Source organism: Sinocyclocheilus rhinocerous, unplaced genomic scaffold, assembly GCF_001515625.1.
Source record: "Sinocyclocheilus rhinocerous isolate Xijiao unplaced genomic scaffold, SAMN03320098_v1.1 scaffold813, whole genome shotgun sequence".
NCBI classification, from domain to species: domain Eukaryota; kingdom Metazoa; phylum Chordata; class Actinopteri; order Cypriniformes; family Cyprinidae; genus Sinocyclocheilus; species Sinocyclocheilus rhinocerous.
Window position 1 is genome coordinate 490660 of NW_015654524.1, and position 13298 is coordinate 503957.

The window sequence follows — 13298 nt, forward strand, 5'->3', positions numbered from 1 at the left end:
TATTTTAAATTATTGTCCCTGGATTAGTAGGGTACTCTTGTAATAAAGTAGCGGTGGTAGAGGACAGGTTTTAAGTATCAATTCTGCTTAAAAAGATGCAATCTAATCCTGTTTACATGAAATAAGCCTGCTCCCGAGCAGGTTTAAGTTTACGGACCTGTTGCTATGACAGCAATTCCGGGATGAGCTTCGAAGAACCAAACAATCCAAGATCACGCCAAATCGTCAACAATCAAATCCAGCTAACTGAGTTAGCGACGTACGAAGAACGGGCCCCAGGTCTACGCAGAAATCAAACGATAAAGATGGCTCAGAAGGAAACAAGACGCTGCAGTGCCAAGTTGTGGAAAAACACAGTCTTTGCATTGCCTTCCTTTTGATCCCAACATTAGGAAAGAGTGGATGAACATTGTTTTTAATGAAGTTCCAGACCACATCAGTAAGAACTTGGTCGTTTGTTTACTTCATTTTACCATGGATTCATTTACAAACAAGGCACAATTCGACAGGATTTTCAGAAAGATTGAAACAAGATGATGCTGTGCCAAATATATTGGATCCAACAGTAATGTCGCATCACACAAGTGTGTGTGTGTGTGTGTGTGTATGAGATGAGAGAGAGAGACTGGGAAAAGAGCTTCCGAGCGCTACACAAGGAGAGTGACCTCATTAAGCAGTTCCTCCTCTCAGCTCACATCCTGTTTGTGCAGCTATAAATATATATAAATTTAATTTTTATTTATTTTTTATATAAATGTGGTCGCTATTGCTTTCTTATTACAGATTGTTTGATATGTACTGAGAATTTATGCGTCCATCTAAGAAGGATGTAGGCTGTCAAACATTCACAACTGTTAACCAATCATGGCAGTGGGTGTTTACTTCCGAGTCTACAATCCGCCATGCCTATTCAAACAGAGCGTTCTGATGAGGGGCTTCAAAACAAGACAGAAAATAGCCTATTACTTCAAAATTATGATGCTTTTTGTTGTAAAAATCTTGATAACATTATAAGAGGTCCTCAGAGAACAGTAGAAAATAATAAAAAAGGCAGTTTATGACCATTTTAAGAATACCATTCTGATGAATAATTATCAATGCATGGTTTTTAAAGTCACGATAAAATCAAAATTGATTTTTTTAATGAAATATTGATGTTTTTTTTAAATAATTTACCAGTGCACATCATTGAAGTTTTTTTTTTTTTTTTTTCACATGCCCTTTTAATTTATCATCAAAATAGCTTCCCCTCCCGTTTGCAATGACATCTTTTCTCTGATGACGTGTTGAGTATGAGGGCAGGACAAACTGTGACTCAAACGTGATCAGGGCAATATCAAATGACAATGATCCCATTCCCGATAGACCAAATTAAATACCACCATACATTTTTTGTTTGTTTGTTTTTCAAGATGCTGTTTCACTTGGATATGTCAAAATAAGAAAAGTGTCGCCTTTAAAAAATGAAGGAAATAAATTATTTGCACATGTAGATAGCTTTGCATCGTGGCATTTTAGGCCTTGCCTTACTGTACAGTCTTAAGAAATACACCAACTGTCCTCGATCCTTCCTGCCTTGGAAAGCATTGATGGGATCAATTACAAATCCAATCATCCAGAGAAAGGCCCATGTGGTTCAGAGGTGGCTTTTGAGGTTGAGTTTTGTGTCACTCTTTTGATCCACAAGGTAGAGGTCAGGCTAAAGGCTGTGTGTGACTAACCAGCGCTCGCTGTTCTGATATGACACAGATCAAACATCCTCCTCTGCTATTGTCAAACATGGACGTCCTCTCCGTCCCTGCATCAAGGCGCCACTGTCCCATGCGTACGTGCTGAGACAGAAGTACGCGCTGATTTGAATTTTTATATAACAGTGCCGTCTACTACCGGTGCCATTTAGATGGAAGCATGACATTTTTAAACCTTAGTCAAATTTCGCTGAGTTAGTAAACATTTCGTAAAGGGATGTAAATGAGTTTCGCACAATGGGAGGGATTTTCATTTGGAGACTTTCAAGAGCTCATTAGAGAGCTGTGTGTATACTTACAGGAAATGGGCAGACCAATTATGCGGCAGCAAGCAACAGAATTGGTATATAATAGATGGTTTTCTAATTTCAAATGAATATTTATAGGCAGAATTAGGAGGCGCTTGTCAGCTTTATAGAGATGGATACGGAAAAATTACAGACCTGACCCTGGAGTTGATTTCCACGAAGCTGTAGCTTTGTGCATGCGTTCACTGGAGGAGAGATGGTACTTATTAGTAATCACAGAAAGGAAAGATACAAAGGTGTGCTGTTTTGAAAATGCTGATCTAGAAGAAAAATGAGGTACTCAAGGTTTCGTTTGACTAGTTATATGAGAGGTGTGTGATGTTTATGAGTCATTTTGGTTCTTTTCTGACTGTAGTGGCACAGACACCAAGTCACAGACCCACGCACAGTATAGAGGTGACAGGCACAAATCAGTTGTTGAGGGGTGAAGTCAGTGAGTCAGTCAGACGCAGGCGGTGTTGGGACAGCCCTGAGTGGTACGGTGTGACAGTGGATGGAGGGATCGATTCGGACTTTTGCAAGTAAGATTTCCACACAGTCTTGGCTGCGTACACTGGCCCTCATTCATGAAACGGGAGTAGAATGAGTTTCTGTGTGATTAGTATGTGACACCATTCTTTAGTGAATTGTCTCATTTCAACTCAATGGGACGTTTTATGTACGAATGGATTGGTGAGCGAGTTTATATTTTAGCCTGTTCCCATGCTAGCTTGAAATTTAGACAAGTCATTCATAGGCTGATTTCTTTCAGAAGTTGAGAGTTTTTGGAAAACTTGTATGCAGGGGCGTGTCTAGAGCATTTTAAATGGGGACCCCTGCTTGTATGGACACATTTGTTAGTGCTGTTTGTTAAGGCAAATTGGTATCCCTGGGCATTTTTCACGGTTTTTATTGTTAACTAAAATAAATCTATTAAAAACATTTTTGTTAATTAGTAAAGATATAAATATTAGATTAAAAAAAAAAACTTTAAAAACATTGAAATGTAGCCTTTGCAACTAACAGAAAAGCACTATAAAATAAACTGAATAAAAACAAATTTAACTGTCATATTTGAAATACGACCAAAAATGTATAAAACTGACAACGCACATAACAAAATTATACAAAAAAAAAAAAAAAACTCATATTAAATTGAAAACTGAAAATATAAAATTTAATTAAATTTTTTTTTTACTGTAAAGACGTTTGTTAAAAAGACAGCTTAACCGTTTTCAACATAATAAAAATAAATGTTTCTTGAGTACCAAATCAGCATATTAGAATGATTTCTGAAGGATCACGTGACACTGAAAACTGGAGTAATGACTGCTGACAATTATATTGTAAAATATGTTAAAATGATAAATAGAAATACATTTTAAATCACAAAATGTCTGTTTTTGCTGTATTTGGTTGCTTCAAAAATCTTACCTACCTGAAATTTTACCAACTGATTAATCTACTCATAACAATAACTGTCACCTTGACCATCTTTGACATTTTTAACTTCCCATCTGTTTCTCAGACTCATTGCTTCCTCTGACTTGAACTCTCTGTCTCTCCCTCAGTCCTTTCATTGCCCCTCTCTTCTCGTGGTTAGAGAGTTCCCTTCTTAAACACTAGCGCTATTATTTTAACATCTCTCCACCCCCAAACCACCTCTCACACTGCTTAAGACATAAAGAAGGAATGAAAGGGAAAGAGAAAGAGGCTTTAGTCTTGAGATAATCATGACCGCACCGAGACGTTTTCACTGTGTGTCTCAGCAGGCTTGGTGATCTGTTTAAACTGGGACGCGGAGTTGATGCTACAGCTGTTGTGGGTGAGTAAATATTATGGTCGGGGGTCACTGTCCTGCTCGCTCGGTCACAGGCGAAGATAAATGAATGGGGTCTCTCTGGTTCTTCGGAGCAGGGGTTTGGTGTGTGTGTGTTGTTCTGTCTCAGCTGAGATTCAAAGGACTTGAGCTCTTGTGCTCCTGTGATTCGTGTTCTCTCCTGATCAGCCTGTTTTTCAGGGTGAGCAGTGGCTCAGACAGCTCTCAGCCCTGCGGCCTGTTTGAGGGTGTGTACTTGCTGTGTGTGTGTGTGTGTTTTAGTAAGGGTGTGATGCTATTTTGCTTGACATCATCTTCAAGGCTGTTGCCTAGAAAGTAGGTTATTCATTTGTCCTCACACATTAGTGAATTATTTCTATTGTCAGAGCTGATTGTGTGTTTGTTTGAATGCCTTGAGATATAAGGATTGATGGGTATGGTTGTTGGTTGAGGTGTTATGCACATTGAAAGTTTGTCTATAACAATTTCGTCCACATTTTCATGTGAATTTTGTGAAAGATTAAAAGAGATTTTTCTAAAACATGAACAAACTACAGTCAAATCATTTACTAAATAAATTGGAAGGATGCATGATGTGTGTGTGTGTGTATGTGTGTATATATATATATATATATATATATATTAACAAACACTATATAGCACTAATAATAAATCAGCATATTAGAATGATTTCTGAAGGATCATGTGACACTTTCAATCAATCAATCAATCATTAAGAAACATTTTATTGTTATTAATTGAAAACAGATGTGCTGCTTATTTTTTGTGGAAATTGTAATATTTTATTCAGGATTCTTTGATTAATAGAAGAATAAAAACAGTGTTTATTTGAAATAGATTTTTTTTGTAACAATGTAAAAGTCTTTACTGTTACTTTTAATCACTGTTACATGTAATCTTTAAAGGGGTCATATGATGCGATTTAATTTTTTCCTTTCTCTTTAGAGTGTTACAAGCTCTTGGTGCATAAAGAAGATCTGTAAAGTTGCAAAGACTAAAGTCTCAAATCCAAAGAGATATTCTCTAAAGTATGAATATTCATTTTTCATAGTGTACATTAAAATTCCTAAATTCCAAAATTCTTGTGTAAAAAAAATATTAGTTTTTAGTGTTTATTTTTTTAGACAAATAGTTAATTTTTAATATCAGCAATTTATCAGTTATCAGCCTTAATGTGAAAATAATTATTGGCTTATAGTCAGAATTGTAATATCATTTTAGCCTTATAAATTAATACCTGGATGTGCCTCAAAAATGTGACTTGATGATTCTCCCTTGTTCTCTTGAACAAATGATCTATTTGACCATGCCATGCATGACACACATGACCTGTGTAGAAACACATCCCGTCACTGATCTTGGTACATGTATACGCACCGCTTTTACAGAACACAGACGTCAACGTTCTGTCTGCGCAAGAGAAAGTGAACCTGACACAAGTGCCCAGATGGCTTCTTGTTTATGTCTCAGACTCAGTCGCAAGAGTTGTGAATAGACTTCTCAACCTCTGTTAGGTAACACAAGGATGAATAAATCCATTTTTATCTTTGCTCTTTTTCAGCACTATAATAAAAAAAAGATTTTTTTTTTTAAAAGGGCCCCAATTAGTGGAAGAAATTTCTAGCATGCTATTCTGAATTCAGTCATTTTTGTGTGACAAATTATGCTTTCTTCAAGCGTTTCTGCATTTATTTGAAGGGAAAAATGAATTTAAACATGAAGAAGGTGTTAAGCTGAACTGAAAGTACTATACTCTTATTGGTAACTGAAAGCATTGTCAAATTAGTCAAGTATATTTTATCAGCAAAACAAGTGGCAGAGCACGTGTAGAACTTCACAAATGAAGGCCATTCCAATCCTGATGAGCAACTTGAACGGATAACACACGTTTCAGACTTGAGATGGTGTAAATCAAAACATTTCCTCATCGAAAACCCCTACAGTGGGTGATTATACTTTCACAGGCTTTTATGGGATGGTGCACCAAACCTCCGCAGCCTTGAGAAGCAGATCTTGTTTACTCAAGACTAGCAGCAGAGAGCGGTCAGGCTCATCTGTGCACAATACACACTTTTCTCTCGCCTGTACACCTGGTGCTTTGTCCTCGCCCCGTGCTGCTAAAGGCAGAGCTAAACACTGCCCCTCCTGACGACATCAAACGAAGAAAGAGAGGGGAGGAGGAGTAGCCGGCTCTTTTGATCTTGCTCTCCTCTGTTTTGTCCTCTCTCAATTTGTCCCCCTCTTTTCCCTCTTTTTTCTGGATGAGATGTTCTCATATCTCTGCCGCAAATTCTGAAGGTGTTTTTATATGCAATGGCTGCAAAACATCTAGAGTACTGCAGTGATTTACGTGTTTTTGTAGGCCAACCTGAAAATCACCCTGATTCCCTTGACAAAAATCCTATAGGATTGTTCCATTGGATTACTGCAAGAAAATAAGCTCTGCGACAAAAGTTTATGATTCTTACATGTTTTGTTAATAATTATAATCTTAACAAATTTACCCAACTTTTACATTTTGATACCTAAATACATTTGCCAGAAGTAAAAAGCTAAGCTTCTGACAACTCTTTCAGTCTTTATTTAAAAATATTTTCCCTGAAAGTTTGAGTTGAATAGTTTGCAAGAGCTCAATTGTGAGAGTTTAAAAGCTTTTTTTTTGTGAGAGCTTTTTTAAAGATCATTATTTTGTGTATTTGGTGTAACAGAATATGTTGACATGCTTTAATGTTCAAAAAACACATTATTTTTCAAATACTGTACATTATTGTAGGTCCTCTATGCCCCGCCTCTCTCAAACACTTAGTTTTCTACAAAGTCCCTCCTTCCGACAAGCGCAGTCTGCTCTGATTGGCCAGCTGACCCAGTGCATTGTGATTGGCCGAACACCGCAAGCACTCGTCGGAAATGTAACGCCCCTTACCATAATCGCGAGCTTCATCTTTAAAAATAAATGTAAAGACAGAGCCCGAAAGGGGAACAGAGTCGCGTGACAGACACAGTGATGAAGCTGGTATGTGTTTGCAGTACACAAGCCACGGTTAAGACAGCTGACTCCACTGTGATGTGACCCCCCCCACTCTCTCTCTCTCTCCCGCGCGCTCTCTTTCTCTCTCTCTCCCTCTCCCTGTCTCTCGCTCTCTCTCTCACACACGCGTGCGCACGCACACACACACACACACACACGATGCGCAAAACTCCGCATTTGAACAGTCAATAGCAAATACTTAAACTAATAACAAAACAGTAGCTGATTCAGAAGCGCCAGATTGTCATAGCAAAGTCAGAATTACCTCCTCTCCTAGGTTCACGAAACGGTCGTCCATAAAATGCATTGCTGTTCTGTTGTAAGTAATCTTAAAGATTACTAAATGCATCTACTTCCGGAAGGCCAAATAAAGTGCTTTTGCTTTCGCCTAGAAACACACAGCGTCTCCCTGACATGGCTGCTTCAACACTAACTGCGGTTACTGAATCCACGCCTTCTTTCTTTGCGTGCACATTTGGGTGGCATTATGCAAATATTTCCACATAGTGAGGTAGATATGTGGGGGCGTGTTAGAACGAGCCGTTTTAGGGGGGCGTGGCAGAGTCCTAACTTTGATAAAGAATATCTCTTTGGTTTTGAGACCAAAAGTCTTTGCAACTTCAGGGATCTTATCTATGCACAATCAGCTTGTAACACTCCAAAGAGAAAGGAAAACTTGAAATCGCATCATATGACCCCTTTAATCATGGACTCAACAGATTCATTAAAAAGTCATTCACAACCAAAACAACATAAAAGCACAGATTTTAAAAAGACAGCAGCTAAATTATATTTTGACAATTGTTCTGTCAGTGATAATAGGATAAAACATATTTATATTGCACTGTGAGTAGATCAGTTTACTTGTTCGGCATGATGTTTAATGTCCCTGACATCCTCTGTAGTCCCATTTAGCCACTTGTTAGCAACCGCCTTTGTCAGTGAAATCTTAGAGGGTGTATTACTGATATATTTTGTGTCATAGAATAAAACATGAATTTATCTTGTGTTTATGTTAACCACATAGTATATTTTAGGCATTTAACCAATAACCCATTAAAAAAACCTTTCAACTGCATGCCGATGTAACCGGAAATGCTAAAATGCTAACTCGTTTCCGGGTTTTGGTCTACAAAAATGTGTCATCCCTGCAGCACTCTGTTTGGATACGTAAGTCACACCACATACATACTTTATATTGCACTGATTGCTTAGAAATCTTTTTTTTAAATAAAAAAAAAAGTTTTGATTCGACGCCCTAATGAACATTTTCCATTGCTGTTTGACAATCAGAAACAGTCAAAATACCTTGTCTTCATTTTGAACAAACTTATCTGTTGATTTATCCTTAAAAGTCTAACAGACTTCCCTACACGTTTTGCTATATTTCTTTGTGTAAATGCCATTGGGTTGATATTTTGTTCAGTGGCATTCATACTTTGTAAGTGTGTCCAAATACTTTTTGGTGCTGCTGTGTGTATCTTGTGTTGGTCTTGGCCTGGGTTCACTTTGAAGATACACATGTTCATAAGTAACGGGGTGAAAAAAAAAAGATTAATCTGTATGTCTGGCTTCGGGCTGTGATAGAAAGCATGTCTGGATCTGTTCAGGCTCAACTCGGATGTGTTTTCTTTTCCTGATGATCGGTAGTACGTAACCCAGCAGAGACGCTAATGGAGCTAATAGTGTGTCCGTTCTGCCTTTAATCGTGCACTGTCAGCCTCCTTGTTGAATGTGTTTTCTGTCTCTCTCAGGTGAGATGGTGAGAGGGGGGAGGGAGTGAGGCCATGGGCTGCACCTCGGCTAAGCAGGTGTCGGCTGTGCCCAACGACGAAGAGGGCCGGGGCAAAGCCTACAGCAACGGAGACCTCTTCACTGGTCAGTTACAAACACACACACACATAACTTCATCAGGAAAGTACACATTCATGTGGAACAAAACAAACAATTTTTTTTCAGAATTATTGAACACTCACTATAGGCTACAGATAATAACGTTAATTGCTTTACCTAAGGATAGCGTATCTAATTTGTAAAAATCTGGACTGGTAATCAAACTATTGTAGGTTTAAATCCTATAATAGGCAAGGCATGAACTATTACCATTCTGGCCTTAAACAAGATGTTTAAAGGAATATCATCATTTACTCACCCTCATGTCATTCCAAACTTGTTTGACTTTCTTCTTTGAAACACAAAAGAAAAATATCTTTTCAAATGTTTTTTGTCCACCTAATGAAAGTCAATAGGGTCCAGTGTTGTTCAGAAGCCAACGTTCTTCAAAATATTGTATGCTCCAGCAGAAAGGAAATCCTATAGGATTGATGACAGAATTTTTATTTTGGGGGTTTAAAGGCATGGTAGGTGATTTGGTTCAAAAACATTTTTTGTTATGCTGGTTGAAAGTGTCTTCACATCCCGATAACAATCACAATAAAAAGTTAAGTGGTCTATATCGTCTGTGGAAGGCGTACACTGTAAAAAATAAATAGTTGAGAAAACGTAAAAAAAAAACTATTGTTTTGAGTTCTCTCAACAATAGTTTTTCATTTCTTCTCAGTAAAGATACATCGTTTAGCCAGCGTAAATTTGTTTGTTCATACAATGCTGATTGTCTTATTTTGCTAATAGAAAAATTCTTGTCACAGCAACTGAAACAATAATTGCTGTCGTTGAGGTAATTAATTTGTTTCTGTTTCCTGGATGAAAAAAAAATGTTGTATAAAAAGTCACCACATTATCAATGTTATGTTTATTTACGAATGGTAAACAGTGAATTGTTATAGAAACCTTAATGGATAACTTAGTCTAATATGTAGACAGCATTGTCTTTGTTTGTTAAACATCTTACAAGACTAAGATTTCTAGGAAATGGATATAAGTGGTTGAACATACTCTAGGCCTCAAAACACAAACCTCAAGAACGGTGACACAGTACAACAAATAACTACAATAATGACAAAACGACAACAAAAAAGTTTAAATGAAGTCAGCAAACAGCAAAACAATAATCCTATAACAGTAACTGCATAATTTATTCATGCTGCAATGCATGCTGGGAACTGACAAGGTCTTAACATTTCAACAATATGAAATTCTTTGTTCAGACAACTGTGTTTGACTAGTTGGGACAACATTTGAGGTAATTTTGTTGGTCTGTCAAGGGTTGTTATGTAGTTTCAAGAAAATAGCATTTTTTTTTAGTGTTTGAGACTCAATGTTTCCTATACTCGAAAATATGCAGTTGCATTTTTTTTACAGTGTAGGACCATAAAATGTTCGTCCAATCATATTTTTTGATCCGAGGACTATGATAGGCTGTTCTACCTGCCGGTCAACATATGTATTTGCATATCTCCGCTCACCCTTTTCATGCTGTCTGACATTATACGTCATCAGCGTGCTCCATTGCGCTATTGCAGACCGAGCGAGAATGAAAGACATTATTACTGTAATATTATGCGCTTTGTACTGTAATGTTTTCTCACCGGTGAATGAGACATGAAGTAATCTGACAGCATTGAGTTTTTGTCTTTCATTGTGACGCTGGTTTGCCTCTGGTCTACCTGTGTGTGTTCATGTGTTTTGGGGTAGGCATAGCTTTGGAGAGTAAATAAGAGAGTCCGCTCAATGATTAATTGGTAATTTTCCATACAACTGGCTTTTATGTGTCCAAAATTAAAGGTTTTTATTGGACGTCACTGTCCACAGTCTCTTAAATATCCAGAGATATGATTCATTTCCATCGGAGGCTGTCACATTTTGAGAATGTAATTTCTCCACTGGACTATTGTTGATGGATAAGAGTCTGCTTTTCAGTCTGTTTTTTTTTTGGCTTTGTCCCAGTTAATATACTTGGACTATGCTTTACATTCATGTACCTTGCTAATAAGGGGAAAGTGTACACTTTGGAATGTAGTACACCTTATCATAAAATTGCCTTGATTACAAAGACCAACCTCTGTTGTGTGTACTGTTTGCGTGCAAGCATTAGCTAAATTTGTTATCTTAAAACTACTTTCAAGTTCATACATGGTTTAAACATGACTCTTCTCTTTCATAGGGTAATCGTGGGTAATATTAGCTCAAAACTGGGCTTTTTTGGTATAGTTTAGTGTACTATGATTTTGGATGTGTATTTGAAAGAGTCAGTGAAGGATTTTTCAAACTGGTAACCTGTGAGTCGAGTAGTCTTTTTGAACGATTCATTAAACAAACCAGCTCAAGTCACAAGAGTCATTGGCTAGTGAATTGGACTACACTTACTCAGACTGTATGTTTTTGATTCAGTAAAACAAACTCTTAAGAGTCATTTGGCAGTAGTTGTTTTTATTGCTGGCCAACCCTATGCTTGAAGCTAAATGCAAAATGTAATGCTTTGAATAGTCAGTTGGAACAGGCTCCAGCAGTGATGGCTCCATCCATGTTATTCAAGCAGACCTGATATGTGGGAAGTAATTCAAATGTAAGGGACAGACAGACATCTTTGAACATCGCTGGCATTGACATAGGCTGTTTTTACCAATCATTCAAGACTCATTCGAGATTAAATGTTAAGCAGAACAAACAGCCAGTTAAGTAATTTATGTCCAGGCAGTGAATAATGCTTTACAATGTTTTGGGAAGCTGATTACATTCTGGGAATTCTTGGTTGCATCCTTCTGAGCAGTCATACTGATGTGTGTGTCTATGTAAAGACTGTCAGCTACATCTGTGCCAACAGGCGTGTGTTTTGAGGATAACGTTATCAGCTGGAGTGAGTGACGACTCATTCCTGTGAGTGTGTTCACGGAGTTTTGTGTGTGTGAGAGGGTGTAAATATGTTTTAAAGGGTTTAGATAACAGCAGCGCTTAGTGTGCGACCTGTGAGAGAGTGACAGAGATTATAGGAGATTAAGAATTCGGGGTAAAACGGCAGAAAATCCACACAGGAAACTCTCGATGAGCAGCCACAGGAGGCTGCCGCCTACCCGCTCTCCCTCTCTCTCCCTCTTCCTGCCATGTTCTTTTCTCTGTCTCTAAGGATTCCGAGTGTGTGAGATGGTGGGGAACGGTCTGAGAACGAGGGAGAGAGTGAGTGACGTGGGATCACAAACTCCCTTTTTCCTCCCCTGACATTTATCCCTCCCTCTGCATATCTGTCGTTCTTCTCAAGGCCACACTTTCCTTGTTTCCTTCCTTTCTTTGCGATGGGCTGTCTCCTTTTCATTATTCTGCCTACTTTTCTGCCTGCCTTCCCATTACCTAAGCTATTTTACTTAATTCTCTCTTTTTTTTCACCCATGGTATCCCTTTCTGTTTCTCATACAGTGTTCTCTTTAGCCATGTTCAAGAGAGAGTACTTCCAAATCACTAATATTTCTGTTGTGTATATATAGTATGTACTGTACATAGCCGGTCAAAAGTTGGGGATCAGCAAATTTTTTTATTTTTATTTTTTGAAAGAAATTAACAGTTTTATTCAGCAAGGATGCATTAATTTGATCAAGTGTGACTTTCTATTCATCAAAGTATCCTGAAAAAAGTATCATGGTGTCTACAAAAATATTAATCAAAACACAACTGTTTTCAACATTGATAATAAAAAGAAATGCTTCTGGAGCATCAAAAGCAGCATGTCCGAATGATTTCTGAAGGATCATGTGACACTGAAGACTGGAATAATGGCTGCTAAAATTTTGACATTTGACATTGTAGGAATAAATTACATTTTTAAAATATATTAAAATACAAAACAGTTATTTTAAATTGTAATAATATTTTGCAGTACTACTGTTTTTTTCTTTATTTCTGAGGAAATAAATGTAGCCCTGGTGAGCATATAAAGCAACATTTCTCATTTTTGTGAGGTATTTCATCTATTATTTATTTATTTCAGCTATATTTCAATTGCCAAAAACTATTTTTAATCATTTTAGTTAACAAGAACACTAGCTAGTATACCATTTTAATCGTACATATTTGCTGCTTTTGATGAAGAACTTATTGACCAATAATAATGTACATAATATACGAATGCATGTGTGTATTATCAATACAATTTGAACATGCTACATCCACAGTGTTAACACTGTCATGTGACATCAGCCTTATTGTTTTTCTCCACTGTTTAAGAACACTAACTCCTGTCCCGTGGCCTCGTGGGATAGTGGCGTTATTTAGCTAATCATTTGACAATGTTTTGATCATAGGGAAGTACCGGTAGTCATGTAGGGGCTACTTCTCTGAGTTCTGCACTTCCTCTTGTTATGTTTTGAGGATGTGAGTGTTTATACTGTATCTTCTGGTCCTCATCTCTTTCTTTCTGTGTGTGAGATCTGTAGGCTCATGTGGCGTTCTGATAATCTGAGTGAACTCTAAGGCACAACAACAGATTGATGAGTATTATATTCACC

The 13298-nt window shown here is 37.5% G+C and overlaps 1 protein-coding gene across 1 annotated transcript in view; it reads left to right on the forward strand.

Moving 5' to 3' along the window:
• Positions 1-13298, forward strand: part of LOC107717558 (uncharacterized protein C1orf21 homolog) — a 32551-nt gene that overhangs the window by 8179 nt on the left and 11074 nt on the right. The window contains exon 2 of the mRNA XM_016524342.1: positions 8658-8781. Within this exon, the coding sequence (XP_016379828.1) occupies positions 8691-8781 (91 nt within the window). The 5' untranslated portion in view covers positions 8658-8690. The remainder of the gene's footprint in view (positions 1-8657; positions 8782-13298) is intronic.